The 19,554-nt window shown below is 47.6% G+C and overlaps 1 protein-coding gene across 12 annotated transcripts in view; it reads right to left on the reverse strand.

Moving 5' to 3' along the window:
- The window catches only part of LOC121531944 (FERM domain-containing protein 4A), a 198,470-nt gene that overhangs the window by 98,882 nt on the left and 80,034 nt on the right, over nt 1-19,554 (reverse strand). For 5 of the 12 annotated variants that reach the window (XM_041837525.2, XM_041837527.2, XM_041837523.2 and 2 more), the window contains exon 1: nt 2,664-3,055. The exons of 3 other annotated variants lie outside the window; for them this stretch is intronic. In XM_041837525.2, the coding sequence (XP_041693459.1) occupies nt 2,664-2,756 (93 nt within the window). In that variant the 5' untranslated portion in view covers nt 2,757-3,055. Of the gene's footprint in view, nt 1-2,663; nt 3,057-19,554 lie in introns of those variants that run through there. 4 more of the 12 variants (XM_041837519.2, XM_041837518.2, XM_041837520.2 and 1 more) reach the window with 1 other exon arrangement.

Raw genomic sequence — 19,554 nt, forward strand, 5'->3', positions numbered from 1 at the left:
GTGAATACATATTTTTTTATACTGGCCCCCCGTGGGAATCGAACCCACAACCCTGGCATTGCAAACGCCATGCTCTATCAACTGAGCTACATCCCTGCCAGCCATTCCCTCCCCTACCCTGGACGACGCTGGGCCAATTGTGCGCCGCCCATGAGTCTCCCGGTCGCGGCCAGCTGCGACAGAGCCTGGATTCGAACCAGGATCTCTAGTGGCACAGTTAGCACTGCGATGCAGTGCCTTAGACCACTGCGCCACTCAGGAGTACTAAAGTGGCGCATAAAACTAACCATGGAGTAATAAAACTAACCATGCTAACTAGTAACATTAACCCTGTAAGGAAAGAGTTTTTGAGTGTCTTATTGTAAAATTTTAACAAGGATTGTACTTTCTAGTAGCTGCCCTATGTGATTATGTAGGAATGAGGCCTGTCAACTATGCCATGTTGCCTGTGTATTGATGTGAAGGTTGTAGCATTAAACTTCCTGTGTACTAATATAAAGGTTAAGTCTCTTTGTTTCTCTCTCTCTCTCTCTCTCTCTCTCTCTCTCTCTCTCTCTCTCTCTCTCTCTCTCTCTTTCACTCACTCTCTCTCACTCTCACTCTCACTCTCTCACTCTCTCTTACTCCCACTCTCACTCTCTCTCACCCTCTCTCACTCTCTGTGTGTGTGTGTACAGTGTATGTATCCTCTAGCCATGTTTAGGGTGTGAAAGCTACACACATCAAAGCTTCTTCTGCATTTAGGTAATCCTGTGTTTTGGTGTGTGCGCATGTGTACGTGTGTGTGTGTCTGCAGGCTTCAGCTAGAAACTGACACCTCATTGAACAGCTCCTGTCATTTTAAATGAATCCTGGAGGTAAAACATATTACATTCACGACAAGGAGGCATGTTAATCAAAACTAAGGTAGGCATAAATCACATCACACTAAACAGGATACACAACCACTAACCAGAACAACCAACCACTTCTAATGAAAACCAAGAGAAACATGCATCAGCTCTCTTCTGATTTCAAATGCTCTTTAGATGACACCTCATGGAAAGATGTTTGTTGTCCATACTAGACATTTCAGCCTTGTGCCCTATGTCCACATGTGATCAAACCTCTGTGATCGAAACCACAGTGAAAGGTTTTGGTTGGCCACAGCGCTACGAGCCCCTTCTCCTATCTTTATATAAATCCTCCTCTATTGGATTATGCAAGCAGTTCCCTTACATTTATGACTCACATGCAGTCTTTAAATGTTTAATGTGGCCTTGGAACTAAACAGCACTGTGTCTGCCACCAGAGGGCCAACCGTTTGGGACCCAGTGAAAGGCTCTGGTTGGCATTCCTCAACCATAGAACCATAGCCTGAGAGCATATCCTCTGGAAGAGCTGTCTCTCTAAAGGTGTGTTGTGTGTTAAAGCACATTCACACAGTGCACTTAACTCTGATTCACTTTGTACCATCACTGTTTCAACATGAAATTAGGACTAACCCCTCTTTACCACAGCATGATGGGAATGTTATTATCACTCACACACGCAAGCATGCACACATGCAGCCGCATGCAACACACACTCGTGCTGTAAACATGTTGGCTGAAGAGTTAGTGAATCATGCAGTAGGTCAGAACCTGTCCTGAGGTCTGACTGTGACAGTACCTCTGAATAGACCAGCCAAGTCACCCGTGATACAAGTCAATATTCGACGTTCATCCATGTCTGAGGACGTCGGTAGATTACGTGGAAACCAGCCATTAGGGGCAACAATGAGCACTGTTACCTTCAAGTAGGTTCCGGTTTTGCTAGGGCATTGTGAACGGTGATGGTGGATGGGCGTAAGCATCTGCCTCTGATTCCAAAGGTTGCAAGTATATGCAGTGATATAAAGTATTTTTGTTTTAACCCTATGCCAAACATTTACCCTTACCTTAACCATTAATGCCTAACCTTAAGATTTCAGAGTTAATGCCAAACCAAACCTAACCTTAAACACTAAAACACTCAAATGTGACATTTGCATCAACTTAGAAATTTCTGAAGTGAGGCTTTGAGAGCTAGTTGGAATAGACATACAGTTCATTCCTCTTAAACCAGAGAAATACATCACCTCAAACCAGAACAACAGGATCAAACTGAAAGTAAAAGTTAGAAAAGTCCATTGACAGTCATAGCTGCCTGGCAGGCATGACCTGTCCTCTGTGTGTCACTAGACATGATAGGACATGGAGCATAATGATTAGCCATGCTATGCTAGGCTTGGCTATATACAGCTCTGTTACAGTATGGCAACAGTACGCTATCTAAAAAAGTCAGTATACCAATATTACACAAACACATAGTAGATTAAGACCTCAATGACCTTCAAACTGGGTAAGAATTAGGATGTACAGGCAAGAGGTAGAGAGAGAGGGACAGAGAGACATTCATTGTCCACTCAGTGTGCAGTTTCAGATTAAAAGCTTTGCTTTTGCTTTGCCTCCCAACTCAATCTCCTACTGTCCCTGGATTAGCCAAATACCCCTTAAATCCCAACCCCACACAACAGCACAGCAAGACAGAGGATAGAGAGACAGAGTGAGAGAGAGGCAGAGAGTGAGAGAGAGAAAGGCAGAGAGTGAGAAGCAGTGAGAGAGAGAGAGAAAGAGAGGAGGGTGAAATCCAGTGAATCTTACCCTCTCTCCACTGTTCCGTTGTAACGTTCCCACCGGTAGTTTGAGCATGAGTCTGCGGGCCCTACCCGGGGTTACAGCCCCCTGCACCACCATGGCACGACCCTCAGTGTGTAGAGAGAGAACGTCTATTCCCGTCCAGCCTAGAAGCAGCTCTCGCGAGCTAGTGTGTGGGTATGAGTAGTCCCAGTCCTGTCTTCCCTCCTTATCTCACTCCCTCTCTCCTCTGTTAGTCTTGGTGAGAGGAGAGTGTGTATCTCTCTGTCTCTCTCTCACTCTGACTCAGACAACTGCCCATTCTCCTCTGCTTAACTACGCTCCACTCTGCTGCTCTTGCACAAGGTGTGTGTGTACGCGTGTGAGTAGGCCTATGTGTGTCAGGAGAGGGAGGGAGTATGCTTTGTTTCTTCTCTCTCTCTTCCACTTCAGTCTGTCTCTCTCCTGCCTTCTCTCTCTGTAGCATGTGGGGTCTCTCTCTCTCTCTCTCTCTCTCTCTCTCTCTCTCTCTCTCTCTCTCTCTCTCGTCAGGGGCTTAACCAGGTCACTGGATTAATGTGACGCTACGGCTGTTATTAGCATACGTACACTTGGTCACGTGATCCCAACGGAATAGTGAGTGGGGGGGGTGGAGGTTGACACACACACACACACACACACACACACACACTAGTACAGTGGGTCTCATGGTACACCTCAAAAGGAATATGTGATGTTTTGCCATCTGGTGAGGAGATTATCTTTCAATCCCACATCCAGTTTTCACCCCTTCTGTCTGGACTGGAGCACAGAGGGATACCCCTAAACACATGCACAAACGCACGCACACATGAATGCACGCCCGCCGATAAGCCAATCAATTTACAAAGGGCCAGGATCCCAAAGAGAGGGGGACAGGATTGGGGGAAACACAGTCATCACCATGAATGCACATTGGTTTATTTAATGGTCCACAAGAAATGTTCTGAAGGTTCTGGGCACACAACCATGTGGAAAACACTGGCATAAACAGTTGAGTCGAAATTGGACGTCTATCCATGTCCTGAGGACGTCGGGAAATGCCTTCAAAGCCGGCCACTAGGAGCAATAGTAAGCGCTATTGCCATCAAGTAGACAGTAGTGGTGGACAGGGGTGGTGGATGGGCATCACCTCATTACTCTGGATCAGAATGTTGTGTGTTCAATCCCAGTCGTGGACACTGTTTTTTATTTTTAACCCTTACCTTAACCATTCGGAATGAGTGCCTAAACGTAACCAGCAAATTTGACATTTGGAGAAATGGAATGGTATAGAGGAGCAGGAGCAACAAAAACACTTTGAAATTTGACGTTTGGAACAACTTCAAAATGTGACGTTTTGAGAATGTGGATGAACATCTAATTCTGTAGTGAAACTGTGAGAGGTTGTTGGGCATAAAACCCATCTGTCCTGATAGGAAGGGAGTCCAGTGCTAAGCTTAAGCCCTGGAGCAGAGTGGTCCTTGTCTGACCATCAGATCAATTGGCTGGGTTAGGGTTGGCTTGAGTTACAGCTGGTTCTAGTGACCTACTGTCATTTTCTTATAATCGCTCTGAACAACTCCGCTTCACTCAATCAGCTGGTCGGCAGGTGAATAGTAAGAGTAGATAAACACACATTTATTGCACGCACACACACGCAAACAGGAGTAGCGGAGGTGGTTGATGGACTACGCTTGTATGATGACTAACCTTGCCTGAGAACTGAAGACGCCAGTGGTTCGACGCGTGTGCGTCGAACCAGTGTTCGACGCACACGCACACACAGCTGAGTGCCAACCACACAGGAGAAAGTCATCCGCACTAGTAATCCCCACTAAGCATCATTTATTCAATACTTTGGCTTACAACAGGTGTGTGTGTGTGTGTGTGTGTGTGTGTGCGCGTGTATGTGTGTGTCCTACATAAGAAATATCAGAGGGCCATATATAACCCCACAGAGTGCAGGCAGCATCCACGACTCAGACTCAAACTGGAGGGAATGAAAGACAAGATGAAAAGTACTACTGATCCCTTTTCACTGTCAGACATGTCTGAAATTAAAACACATCTTTCATTATGTTATTTTAATGGAAGATATCCTATTTTATCTTGTTCATCAGGAGGAAAAATTACATTGCTGTCCATAATTAACTAGTAAAGACTGCAAGTCTGTCAAGGCGTGCTGTAGGTGCAGTGGCGGAATCAAACGCAGGACGCAGACGGATAATCCAACAGACTTGTATTAAGCCGAAACACGGCAAACGGACAACACTTGCCCGAAGGCGAAATACGCACGAAGGCGAAAAAAGAAACAAAACAGCGCACAAACAGGTGCGTAAACTCCAGCGCAGTGGAGAGAAGCTCAACCGAGCGAAAACACGTCTGACACAATCAATAATACACAACACCTGACAAACACAACGGGAACTAAATAGGACACTAATGACACTAAATGAAAACAGGTGTGACAACAGGTGTGACAACAGCAAACGAACATGAAACATACAACGGTGGCAGCTAGTATTCCGGAGACAACGAACGCCGAAGCCTGCCCGAACAAGGGAGAGAGGCAGCCTCGGCCGAAACCGTGACAGTACCCCCCCCTTGACGCGCGGCTCCAGACGTGCGCTGACTCCGGCCTCGGGGACGACCCGGAGGACGCTGGAGCCGGGCGCGTCGGGTGCCCACGATGGAATTCCGTCAGGAGAGACGGGTCCAAAATGTCTCTCCTCGGCACCCAGCACCGCTCCTCCGGACCGTACCCTCCCACTCCACTAGATACTGGAGACCCCCATCCGACGTCTCGAATCCAAGATGGACCTCACGGAGTACGCCGGTGCCCCTCGATGTCCAATGGGGGCGGAGGAGTCTCCCTGATCTCACTGTCTTGGAGTGGGCCAGCTACCACCGGCCTGAGAAGGGACACATGGAACGAGGGGTTAATACTTTTATATTCAACAGGTAGCTGTAATTTATAACACACCTCGTTCAACCTTCCCAGGACTTTAAATGGCCCTACAAACCGCCGACCCAGTTTCCGACAGGGCAGGCGGAGGGGCAGGTTCCTGGTAGAGAGCCAGACTCGATCACCAGGTGCGTACACCGGTCCCTCACTGCGGTGGAGATCAGCGCCGCCTTATGACGTCGGAGGGCCCGCTGCAGGTGGACGTGTGCAGCGTTCCATGTCTCCTCCGAGCGCCTCGCCCACTCATCCACCGCAGGAGCCTCGATCTGGCTCTGCTGCCAGGGTGCCAGAACCGGCTGGTAACCTAACACACATTGGAAAGGGATTAGGTTAGTGGAGGAATGGCGTAGGGAATTCTGGGCCATTTCGGCCCAGGGAACGTACCTTCCCACTCCTCCGGCCGGTCCTGGCAGTATGTTCTAAGAAACCTGCCCACATCCTGGTTTACACGTTCCACCTGCCCATTACTCTCCGGGTGGTAACCCGAGGTGAGGCTCACCGAGACCCCCAACCGCTCCATAAAGGCCCTCCAGACTCTGGAGGTAAATTGGGGACCCCGATCAGACACAATATCCTCGGGTACCCCGTAGTGCCGGAACACATGGGTGAATAGGGCTTCGGCAGTTTGCAGGGCGGTAGGAAGGCCCGGCATGGGGAGCAAACGACAGGCCTTAGAAAACCGGTCCACAACGACCAGTATAGTGGTATTCCCCTGTGAAGGAGGAAGGTCAGTAAGGAAATCCACCGAGAGGTGGGACCATGGTCGTTGTGGCACGGGCAGGGGTAGTAACTTACCCCTAGGCAGATGTCTAGGCGCCTTACACTGGGCGCACACCGAGCAGGAGGAAACATAAACCCTCACATCCCTTGCCAACGTGGGCCACCAGTACTTGGCACTAAGACAGTGCACTGTCCGGCCGATACCCGGATGTCCAGAGGAGGGTGACGTGTGAGCCCAATAGATCAATCGATCCCGAACCTCGAGCGGAACGTACTTCCGACCCTCCGGGCACTGTGGTGGACTAGGGTCGGTGCGTAACGCCCGCTCGAGTTCAGCATCAACCTCCCACACTACCGGTGCCACCAGACACGACTCCGGCAGTATGGGAGTGGGCTCCACGGACCTCTCCTCTGTGTCATACCGCCGAGACAGCGCATCTGCCTTACCATTCTGTGACCCAGGGATGTACGTGATCTTAAAAGTAAACCTGGTCAAGAACATATTCCATCTTGCCTGGCGAGGGTTCAACCTCCTCGCTGCCCGGATGTACTCCAGGTTACGGTGGTCCGTCAAAATGAGGAAAGGGTGTTGAGCCCCCTCAAGCCAGTGCCTCCACACCTTTAGGGGCCTGTACCACGGCTAACAGCTCCCTGTCCCCTACGTCATAGTTCCGCTCCGCCGGACTGAGCTTCTTAGAATAAAAGGCACAGGGGCGGAGTTTAGGTGGCGCGCCAGACCGTTGTGAAAGCACGGCTCCTAGACCGGCCTCTGACGCGTCCACCTCTACCTGGAACGGCAAAGAGGGATCCGGATGCGCCAGCACCGGGGCCGAGGTAAACAGGTCCTTCAGCCTCCCAAACGCCCTGTCCGCCTCGGCCAACCACTGCAGACGCACCGGACCCCCCTTCAAAAGAGACGTGATGGGAGCTGCCACCTGTCCAAAACCCCCGGATAAACCTCCGGTAGTAATTCGCAAACCCCAAAAACTGCTGCACCTCCTTCACAGTGGTTGGTGTTTGCCAATTACGCACGGCCGACACCCGGTCTACCTCCATCTTCACCCCTGACGCAGACAACTGATACCCCAAAAGGAGACCGACTCCTGGAAAAACAGACACTTCTCTGCCTTCACATACAGGTCGTGCTCCACCAGCCTCCGCAACACTCTACGCACCAGGGCCACATGCTCGACACGGGTAGGCGAGTACACGAGAATGTCATCAATGTACACAACCACCCCCTGCCCCTGCATGTCCCTGAAGATCTCATCCACAAATGATTGGAAAACTGACGGAGCGTTCATCAACCCGTATGGCATGACCAGATACTCGTAATGGCCCGAGGTGGTACTAAAGGCTGTCTTCCATTCATCGCCCTCCCTGATGCGCACCAAGTTGTACGCGCTCCTGAGATCTAATTTAGTGAAGAAACGCGCCCCATGCAACGACTCAGTCATGGTCGCAATCAGCGGGAGTGGATAACTGTACTTCACCGTAATCTGATTGAGACCACGGTAATCGATGCACGGGCGCAAACCACCATCCTTTTTCTTCACAAAAAAGAAACTTGAGGACGCAGGGGAAGTGGAAGGCCGTATGTATCCTTGTCTCAGAGATTCTTCTATGTAAGTCTCCATAGCTTTCTTCTCCTCTTGAGACAGAGGATACACATGGCTCCGTGGGAGCGCAGCTCCTGCCTGGAGGTCTATCGCACAATCTCCCTGCCTATGGGGCGGCAACTGCGTCGCCCTCGCCTTACTAAACGCAATAGCCAAATCCCCATACTCAGGGGGAACGTGCAATGCGGGCACCTGGTTTGGACTCTCCACCGAGGTAGCCCCTACGGAAACGCCCAAACATCTACCCACACACTGAGCAGACCACTCCATCAGAGCCCTCTCCTGCCACGAAATGGATGGGTTATGGGTACTCAACCAGGGCATGCCCAGCACCACCGGATACGCAGGGAGAGTCAATCAGAAATAGCTGAATCATCTCCTGATGACCCCCCTGCGCACACATCCTAAGTGGCGCCGTGACCTCCCTGATCAAGCCCGTACCCAACGGACGGATATCTAGGGCATGAACGGGGAAAGGAACATCAACAGGAAGAAGGGGAATCCCCTAACGCTAAACAAAACTTTTTATCAATAAAATTCCCAGCCGCGCCTGAATCTACCAGCGCCTTATGCTGGGAATGAGGTGCTACCTGTGGAAAACGCACAGGCATACAAAAATGTGCAACAGAGAGCTCTGGGTGAGTGGGGCGCCTACTCACCTGGAGGGAATCCCCAGTGCGGGACCTGTCGTCCTCTCCCCTAGGAGGCCATCCCCAGCACCTAGCCGCGGTGTGTCCTCCCGACCACAGTTGGTGCAAGGGATGGACCCCCTAGTAAGCCGACCCCTCCTCTCTCTAGCGCCAGCGCCCCCGAGCTCCATGGGGCACGGCTCGGAAGCGCTGGAGGGTGAAATGGACGGACCCCCTCGGAACGCCCGCGGGTAGCTAGCAGGTTATCCAGCCTGATGGACATGTCGACCAACTGGTCGAACGTGAGGCTGGTGTCCCTACAGGCCAGCTCCCGACGGACGTCCTCTCGTAGACTACACCTGTAGTGATCGACGAGGGCCCGATCATTCCACCCTGCATCTGCCGCTAGAGTCACGGAATTCGAGGGCGAACTCCTGAGCACTCCTCCTCCCCTGCCGGAGGAAGACCAGACGCTCCCCCGCCGCTTTCCCCTCCGGGGGATGGTCAAACACCGCCTTGAAGCGGCGGGAGAACTCGTTGTACGTTATGGTGTCCGCGTCGATCCTCCTCCACTCCGCGTTGGCCCATTCCAACGCCTTCCCGGACAGGCAGGAGATCAGGGCGGACACGCTCTCATGTCCCGAGGGCGCCGGATGCACGGTGGCCAGGTACAGCTCCACCTGGAGAAGGAAACCCTGGCACCCGGCCGCGGTCCCATCGTAAGCCCTCGGGAGCGAGAGTCGGACTCCTCGGGGTTCTGGTGCGGGAATAGGCTGACTGGCCGATGGTGCTGGCACGGAGGGTGGCGGTGGAGGCGTCCCCCAGCCTCGGATGGTGGTGATCACCTCCTGCATTGCGGCCCCATCTGCAGGATCTGGTCCCCTTGCTCCCGGACCCTGTCCTCCAGAGTCGCCTGGGCTGCTGCGGCTCCTGCTGATTCCATTGTGGTGTATTATTCTGTCAAGGCGTGCTGTAGGTGCAGTGGCGGAATCAAACGCAGGACGCAGACGGATAATCCAACAGACTTGTATTAAGCCGAAACACGGCAAACGGACAACACTTGCCCGAAGGCGAAATACGCACGAAGGCGAAAAAAGAAACAAAACAGCGCACAAACAGGTGCGTAAACTCCAGCGCAGTGGAGAGAAGCTCAACCGAGCGAAAACACGTCTGACACAATCAATAATACACAACACCTGACAAACACAACGGGAACTAAATAGGACACTAATGACACTAAATGAAAACAGGTGTGACAACACTCAGACAAAAGCAAACGAACATGAAACATACAACGGTGGCAGCTAGTATTCCGGAGACAACGAACGCCGAAGCCTGCCCGAACAAGGGAGAGAGGCAGCCTCGGCCGAAACCGTGACAAAGTCCATCCTCTGTGTAAGCTTACTAAAAAGTAAAATATTTTGAATATGCGATAAGCATTTTGAAGGAACCTTTTAGCCCAACCACAGTAATGATAAAGGCCTCCAGTTCTCAATAATCTTAACAGGAGGAGAATACATAATTTAATGCCTCAGGCAAGATACACTATGACCTATTTCAGTTGAACATACACACAGCACCCTGACATACGGGACAAGAACACACGCACACAGTGCCACCATGTTTCCCGAAATCCCGGTTGGAGGATTTACCTCCTGTTAACAAGAAATCCTCCAACCAGGATTTCTGGAAAACCAGGGAATTAATTTACAGTTTTTTCCAACTGCTTACACACGTTTTCAAAACTATGTCTCCTTTTTTCAAAACTCGACACACAATTCCCAAAACTGCACACACAAAATGCAAAATGCCTCACATCTCCTTCAAAATGTAACACTGCATTCAAAATGCCATAAACACATGTCAGAATGAAGCATTTGCATCAAATGGCAAACACTTCTTTCGTAATAGTAAATCTTTGGATATACCATGTAAACCCACTGTTGTTCTAAATCTAAAGCTCTTTGGTCTTTCATAGGCTTATATCTACATTTCAGTACAATGTTCTACAGTGAAAGTAATCTGCTGAGAGGGGTAACAAGTACACTGTAAACACCAATGCAATGTAGAAACAGAACATATTTATTAGGCCAAACATTACTGTTGTATACAGTAGCATACAACAAAACCATAAACATATGTAAACCAAAAGTACATTCTTTAGAATACAGTAAAGAACACAACTGTGTGTGTGGGGTCCCGGGGGGGCAGTCCAGGAATTGGTAGGGGGGGTACAAACTAAAATTGTGGATGGGTGGCAAACCAGTTTTGGACCAGAAAAGCCCAGTGAAAACTAACATTGTCCCATATAACCACAAATCTAGCAGGCTCCCGATCTAGAGCAGGGACAAGCATTGTGTAAATTGCATCCAGAAAAGTGAGCATATGGCCGGTGTTGTACGGACCCAGTGTGGCATTGTGATGGAGGACCCCGTTTTGAGTGATGGCAGCACACAGTTATATTACCCCCACACTCCAGGGACATTGGTAATTGCCCTCTGTCCTATTACATTTCTTCCGCAGCGCCTGGTTTTGGTGAGGTTGAAGCCAACCTCATCCACATAAATAAATTAATGGTGAATTACATGGGCATCCATCTCCAATACTCTCTGTAACAGACAAAAGGATATACAGATGAGTAAATATGGTATGTCTGAAGTACTGGAAGTAGTGTTGCATACATACCTCTGCAAAGTCATGTCGCAGATTCTTGACTCTGTCAGAGTTTCTGTCAAATGGCACCTTGTAAAGTTGTTTCATCGTCACTTGGTGCCGTTGGAGGATGCGTTGTATGGTCGACAGGCTTACAGCATTGATGTTGTTAAATATGGTGTCATTATTCAAGATATGCTCTTTAATCTCTCGAATCCTAATTGCATTGTTGGCCAAAACCATATTTATAATTGCAGTCTCTTGTACATCTGTAAACAAGCGTCCTCGTCCTCCATGATGTCTTTGCCTTTCCACTCTGTACAGAATTCAAACACAGTATGTGTTCAACATAGGAACTGTAAACAATGTACAAATAAAATGTAGTACAGCATGATAACAACCTCATTCATTCAATGTAGCGCAGTAAATGGATGGCTTAGAGTTACAAATGTTTATGCAATACTATGCAGTCATACGTATTTTACAGTACATTACTGTAATGCTAAAATAGTCATTAGATAGTTGCATACCTGTTCTCATTTACGAAGGTTCGAATTATGGACGCCACTGTAAATCGACTCAAGTTGGGCTGGACTCTCAGTCCAGCCTCTCTCATGGTCAAACCGTGGTTGATCACATGATCAACAAGTGTTGCCCTAATCTCATCAGAGATGGCTCTCCTTCCTTCTCCTTCCTGCCCTTGTCCTCTTCTTCCTCTTCCTCTTCCTCTTCCTCTTCCTCTTACTCCTCTTCCAACTCTTCGTCTTTGAATTTGTCCTCGTTGTTGTCCCCTGCCTCTCCCTCCTACTCCTCTTGCTCTCTGTCCATTGTTGGCATCCATTGTTCAAAACAGGTAATCTGACCTTTTTTTTTGCAACCCTAATTTTGGACCAATGATTTTGACTAATTTAAACGTCTTCTTCTCAAGAACCTCTGAAACGATCGCCACAAAACTTGGTATATAGTAAGTATGGATGCACATCTTCAAATGCAATATTTTCCAAGAATCTAGCAATATGGCCGCTAAAAGCCAATGAGCTTGCATAAATTGCTTTTCCTGTCCAACAGCGCCATGCAACTAAACTGAACCATACTATATAGGTTAGCTATATTCATATCCTTGAGCATGTGTGCCAAATTTCATAAATCGAAGTCAAACAGATCAAGATATATAAACATATGCCCGTTATAGCACCACCGTGTGGTCGATCTGATTGTGCTTGCATATGTTGAGTCTTGACAGAGTTTGGAAGATGTGTACCAAGCTTTGTTACATTACGAATATGCGTGTCTGATTTATATGGTTAGTAGCGGCCAATGTTGTTTGACATACTAGCCTGGAAAATATTGCATTGAGTCCATATATCAAAGATTCATGCAGATCAGCCATTCGGTGCCAGTGGAGTAGCATTTTAAGTGTTTTTCACAAAATTATAAGTGGCAGAAAAACCATCATGGCGGACCTTATGGGTCATTCAGGCAAATGTGTTTCTTGTGAGGAGTGGGACATATGTACCAAATTTCACAACTGTAGGTCACACAGGGTGAGGGGCATGAGTTTTCAAAGTTTGCATTTTCATTTGCTTGTTATAGGGCCACCATGTGGCCAATTGGAATAGCATTGCATGAAAGGGTGTGGCCTTTGGCCTTTTACCATCATGCCAGGTTGGACCCTCCTAGGCCTTACCATCTCACAGGAATTTGCATATTTTCAACAAATGTTGGTGGAACGGGAATAATAATAATCGCCAGCTTTGCAGCTGGAACCCCTAATAACACACACAGGAAAAGGCACACATCAGACATTCACAGACAGAGTGAAGGGTTCTAATAAGATTCACATACAGTAACCCCCACCATTCCCTGGCACACTCTCCTGAAACACACACTCTACCCCACCTAATCACCACAAAACCAGCCTAGCCAGCTCCAGACACAAATAACGGAGTGTGTGTGTGTGTGTGTGTTTGAGAGAGAGAGAGAGAGAGAGAGAGAGAGAGAGAGAGAGAGAGAGAGAGAGAGAGAGAGAGAGAGAGAGAGAGAGAGAGAGAGAGAGAGAGAGAGAGAACAATGCCGTAACAAGCAGTACATTAATGACTACTAATAAGAACAGATTTTTCCTCAAACAATGCACCTGGTGTATGTGTTTATTCATGATGTAATGTGATTTGTGGATTCGAATAAAGTATTTAAAATGTGTGTGTGTTTGTATAGGCCTGTGTGCGTGTGTGTGTGTATTTTATGATTTGAATGGGGATCTGAGTTGGAGAGATTGTTCCCCATGGTAAAGTCTTGGCATTGTTTAGATTTAATTTACTGGGAGCCCAGCCAGTCTCTGCCTACAGCGCTCTGATTCATCCCTATGGTCCCTCGTCTGGGGTGTGTGTGTTTCTAGAAATGCCTTTTTTTTCTCTCCTCTTGCCAGTGTTGCTGTTTATGGTTAAGATTCCAGACAATAGCCAGAATAGAGTTACAGCACCATAAATACATACGCACACATACAAACACATGCACGCAGGCCCACATACACACACACTAACCCACAGACATTTATCTCACTCAAACAACGCCGTCACACTCAAACACTATAACTCATAGATTCTCTGTTGTTATTCATTTTACAGAATTCCATGCAGGCATTACAGCCCAGTCGAGTGTAAGGAAGTACATTGCTTTAATGTCCTCTGATACTATACTTTACAGTACTCTAATGGTGTCTACTTACTACAATACTGTATATCCCCTACAGAGAATATGTAACACACACACAGACCTATTCATGCAAAATAGGGACAGCCCACGGTATGCATGCAGGTGTTTGTGCTTGCTTGTGTGTTTGTGTATGTGTTTGCTTGCGTGTGTGTGTGTGTGCATGTGCGTGTGCGGCTGTTTCTGTGTATGTGTGTGTGTGTGTGCTTGCTTGCTTGCGTATGTGTGCGTGCAAGTGCATAGTGTGACTGTGTGCGTGAGTGACTCTGTGGCTGTGTATGCCGATCACTCAGAGCAATTTGAATATTTTGTAGCCTCCTGCGGCACTTAGACAAAATAAATAAGGCTGCTAATTATGATGCTGTGAGGAAGTGTAGACGAAGGACATGTTGTTCCTGCCTGTCAGTTTCCACCTCACATGTAGTGCATGAATAATAGTCCCAACACTCCCAATCTTTACCATCCTCGTATTATTGCCAGCCTCAAACACAACACACACACGGTACTAGCTAGAATCATATCCACATTATCCAATTACATTTGGCTGATTTCAAACGTGAATTTGTGAAACGTTGTACTGACATCTATGTTGTGTTGATGTACTCACATCAATGTTGCACTTACGTCAAAGTTGTACTGACATCAATGTTGTACTGACTTCACTGTTGTACAGGGATCAATGTTGTACAGCTCAGCTATCAATGGGTTATATCAAAAGTGAGAAAACTGTATGCTAGATGATATTATTCATTTGTGACAGATGCCTTAGCCTGTAAACGATTTGAAGAAGAAACTGCATCTTAACCACTCAACTCATTATGGAAACAATAAAAGCTACCAGGGGAAAGTCATATTTACATCACGTGGGTGTGTGTGTGGTGTGTGGTGTGTGTGTGGTGTGTGTGTGTGTGTGTGTGTGTGTGTGTGTGTGGGTCTGCTGTATGGTTGCTGAACACAGTTTATCATGTCCTAATGTATTCTAGACCACAGGAGCGGCTGTGATCTACCTCTACTGAAGCATTACTGACAACAGATTCTGGACCCCAGGAAGAGTAGCTGCTGGCAGCAGCTAATGGGGATCCATAATAAATACAAATGACTATCGTATATATTACGTATTCTCTCTCTCTCTCTCTCTCTCTCTCTCTCTCTCTTAGTATAACTTCCAGTCTCATGCTCCAACCAACTGAGCTATAGCAACCATCTTCAACATTATGTTGGATTATAAACTGTGTGGTTTGAGCCCTGAATGCTGATTGGCTGAAAGCCATGGTATATCAGACCATATACCACGGGTATGACAACGAATGTAGTTTTACTGCTCTAATTACATTGGTAACCAGTTTATAATAGCAATATGGCTCCTCTGGGGTTTGTGATATATGGCCACTATACCACAGCTAAGGGCTGTGTCCAGGCACTCCGTGTTGCATCGTACATAAAACAGCCTTTAGCCGTGGTATATGGCCATCTACCACACCTCCTCTGGCCTTATTGCTTAATTATACCACTCTAAACCAAAACTACTCAGTGCATGCTACAGTCTATACCACTGGTGTATACTACTATAGTTTAATGACTTCACTCTTCTCTTTGCTGATTAGTCAAACATCTGGACAGGACATGAACATATGCTGGCCTCTGGCCTATAACCACAATTACACTGAGGAGCGAGATGGAGAGAGTAAAAGAGAGGGATAGGAAGAGAGAGAGATAGGAAGAGAGAGGGATATTGAAGAGAGAGAAGGAAAGGATAGATAGTGAAAGGCTTTGACTTTCAAAAGCTTTTTATTCAAACCACTCAATGGAAAAGAGAATGATAAAATGGAATAGGCGGGAAAAAAGAGAGGGAAGAGATAAATAAATAGTTTTTGTGTCCACTTACGAATACGTCCATGAGCATGTGTTCCAAAGTGACTTCTAGGTCCTCCAGTTGTGCTGCCAGTGTCATTGTTCTTCTGATCTAGAACATTTAGAACCCATCCAGGACAACTTAGAACACTCCAGTAGAACCTTTATACACAACTCCGTATCCTTCGACCATTTGTGTGGCATTCAGAACGTTCACATACCACACAGAGAAAACACAAATCATCTCAAAGAATGTGGAATGTCATGTATGTCCAGCACAGAATGCCTTCATAAAACACACAGAGCAAATGTCCAGCAGCCACACCAATTGTAAGTCCTTAAGAAGTTCTCCAGAACCATATCCAACAAGCAGCTCTATCTCCAACGAAGAGGTGTCTCCATATGAGCCATATGAGTCACTGTCAACAACCAGACCAGAAGTGTCTCCACAGAACAGAACTATAGCTGTGTATTCCTCTCTGAGAACGGATCCTCTGAGAACTGAGCACCGGTCAGACTGGCTGACTGGCATAAAGAGGGCAGAAGGTGGAACTCAGAATGGCAGATAACAGAGAGGAAGATGAGGAAGAAGATAAGGAGGAGAGGAGAGGAGGAGAGGAGGAGAGGAGAGGGGGAGAGGAAGCATGAGACTGTATGAGACACAGATAATCACAGAGGCGGCTAATATGTGATTCTCTCTTGATGAGCCTCTCCTTTTTCTCTCTCTCTCTTTCTGTCTCTCCTTCCCCCTTTTTGACTCGCATATCTTTCTCACTCAAAATTATGATGAGTCGCTCTCTCTCTCTTTCTCTCACTCTTTCTTTCCCTCCCTCTCGCTCTCTCTCTCTCTCTCTCTCTCTCTCTCTCTCTCTCTCTCTCTCTCTCTCTCTCTCTCTCTCTCTCTCTCTCTCTCTCTCTCTCTCTCTCTTTCTCTGTGCCCTTTCAGGGTCTCGGTCCACACTGGAGGTCTTTGTGCAGAGTGTGCGCCTGGGACAGTTAATGCCCAAACAGGGTGCTCTTGGCTGGGCTGAGATTCCTTCACACTGGGTCTCTATCAATAGGTCTTTGTGGCTCCTCATTAAGGCCTGGACACCACCGCTCACAGAGAAACACCAGACAAACACAAAGACGGTCTGAGTCTCTGTGTGGGTGTGGGTGTGTGTGTGTGCTGGGTCTGACTGGAGCCTTATGTAACATGGAAAGGGGTAGAGGAGAGGAGGGGTAGTGGGTGCAAGGGGTGGAGGATAGGATAAGCGAGGGAGACAGGGGTTGGAAGGAGGATAAAAAGAGTGAGAGAGGGTGGAATAGGCCCTAAGGAGAAGAAAGGGAGGGGGTGAAGGAGAGGAAATTGAAAATTGGAGGCGTCAGCATGGGTTGTTTTTGTTTTTGGGGTACGGGCCCCCTGGAATGTCATGTACCCGATTCTTTCTCTGCCTTTAACCAGCGCTGATCTAAAAACAGAGAGACAGAGTGAGTCAGAGGGACGGGGGGAAGAGATAGGAAGAGATAGGGGGATGTTGGTGTATGTGGGGTAAACGGAGAGAAAGAGGGGGATGTTGTGATAAACAGCAGGATGTGACAGTGAGACAGAGCTCATAACCTTGAGGCTTTACCAGGGCTATACACCACTGGGGGCAGACTGATATGCTATCTGTCTTGATGGGCCACTTGTTTAGCAGCATGTCCACATGAAAATTATGGCAGTGTCCCGAACAGATAAATATGTTATGACATGTGCTCCAGGCACTGGCCCCCATCCAGCAGAGTTTACACTGGGGATGGAACAGGGTTGGAGGGGAAGAAAAGGTCGGTAAGAGCTGAACGCTGGACAATGACAAACAGCAAATATTGTAAAAGGTGATGTTTACAATGCAAATAGGTGTATAAACAACACTCACCAGAGTGAAAGGTGATCTACCAATCTATAAATAAGATAATTCCCAATGTCATATGGATATCCATATGACAACAACAATCAATGAACTATTAGACAATTGCTAGACGATTACTGTGTCTGTAAGATATCACTAGTCGATTTCAGACAATAAAACTATTAGGAAACATTGCATTGAGATCTGAAAATAATATCTGTGTGTGTGGTCACACCATTCAGAGCACGGTCGTTAAGGGTTCTAGAAGTGGTTTATAACTCTGACCGCATGACCGCAACCACAGTCTACTCTACTCCGACATTTCAACAATACAGCATGTCTGGCAGAAGATCAGATATTTTATTTTATTTTTCAAGATCACTCTCTCCTTCTCTCCCTCTCTTCGTCTTCCATATTGCCCTTTAATAAATCCTCCCAACCCTCCTCTGGAGCCGTAGAGACTGAGTGACATTGACCCCTGACCCCTCTCACTGTGTGATGTCAGAGGTCAGTGAGGCATCAGTCTGGGGTTAGGAGCACAGGGGCGTGAAACAGTCTGTCAGCAGCAGCACGTCTGGACACACGCACACACACACACACACACACACACACACACACACACACACACACACACACACACACACACACACACACACACACACACACACACACACACACACACACACACACACACACACACACACACACACACACACACACACACACACACACACACACACACACACACACACACATACATACATACACACACACACACACACACAGGTGAAGGGAGTGCAGACAAAGAGAGATCCATTAAGTCTTTGTTCCACTTGTCTGAGGTGTTCATCTCTCCATCTACCACTCCCCTACCTCCTTCTCCTCCTTCATCTCTCCATCTACCACTCCCCTACCTCCTTCTCCTTCTTCATCTCTCCCTCTACCACTCCTCTACCTCCTTCTCCTCCTTCATCTCTCCCTCTACCACTCCTCTACCTTCTTAATCTCCCCCTCTACCACTCCTCTACCTCCTTCTCCTCCTTCATCTCTCCCCCTACCACTCCTCTACCTCCTTCATCTCTCCCTCTACCACTCCTCTACCTCCTTCTCCTCCTTCATCTCTCCATCTACCACTCCTTTACCTCCTTCATCTCTCCCTCTACCACTCCTCTACCTCCTTCTTCTAATTTATCACAGCCCACCATTAGTAACCCAGTTATACTCATCTACATGCCACTCTACCATTACCCATATTCCTTAACATGGGGGAGATGGACATAAAATCTCTCATTACACATGTAGTAAGTTGGCCTGCATGTGGAGAGTTGTAGCACTGAGTGGTTTATCAAGTAGTAGTTAAGCCAGTCTAGGCAGATTAGAGAAGAGCTTAGCCCCCTATAGCAGGAAGAACACACAGCAACATGACCTGGGGTGACACACACACACTCACGTGCGCACATACTATACACACAAATGCAGGCACACACACTCTTTAAACCACCTAGGGAGAGGTCTGTCAGGTTCATGGTTTAAGTCAGGTCTGTGTGTAATCCACTGAGTGTGAGTGACAGTAGAGAGAAAGAGTACAGACATGCTCTACAGATTACACATGTAAGCATCAACTAGCATCACTTACACACACCTACATACAGTATATACTCAGACATTCGCACGCAAATGTATAAGAACATACACACACACCAGACATAAACCCAATATGAAGAGGTGTTCATATCAACAGAACCCACAGACACCAAAGACTAAAGTAATGGTTTACATCTTCACAGGGTGGATCAATTCAAGTTTAGCTAAAGCTAACAGCACATGGGATCATGTGTTTAATTGACACGGTCCATCTCTATGATGGCACGTACGCCTCTA

The sequence above is a fragment of the Coregonus clupeaformis genome, chromosome 19 (genome assembly GCF_020615455.1).
Source record: "Coregonus clupeaformis isolate EN_2021a chromosome 19, ASM2061545v1, whole genome shotgun sequence".
Lineage (NCBI taxonomy): Eukaryota > Metazoa > Chordata > Actinopteri > Salmoniformes > Salmonidae > Coregonus > Coregonus clupeaformis.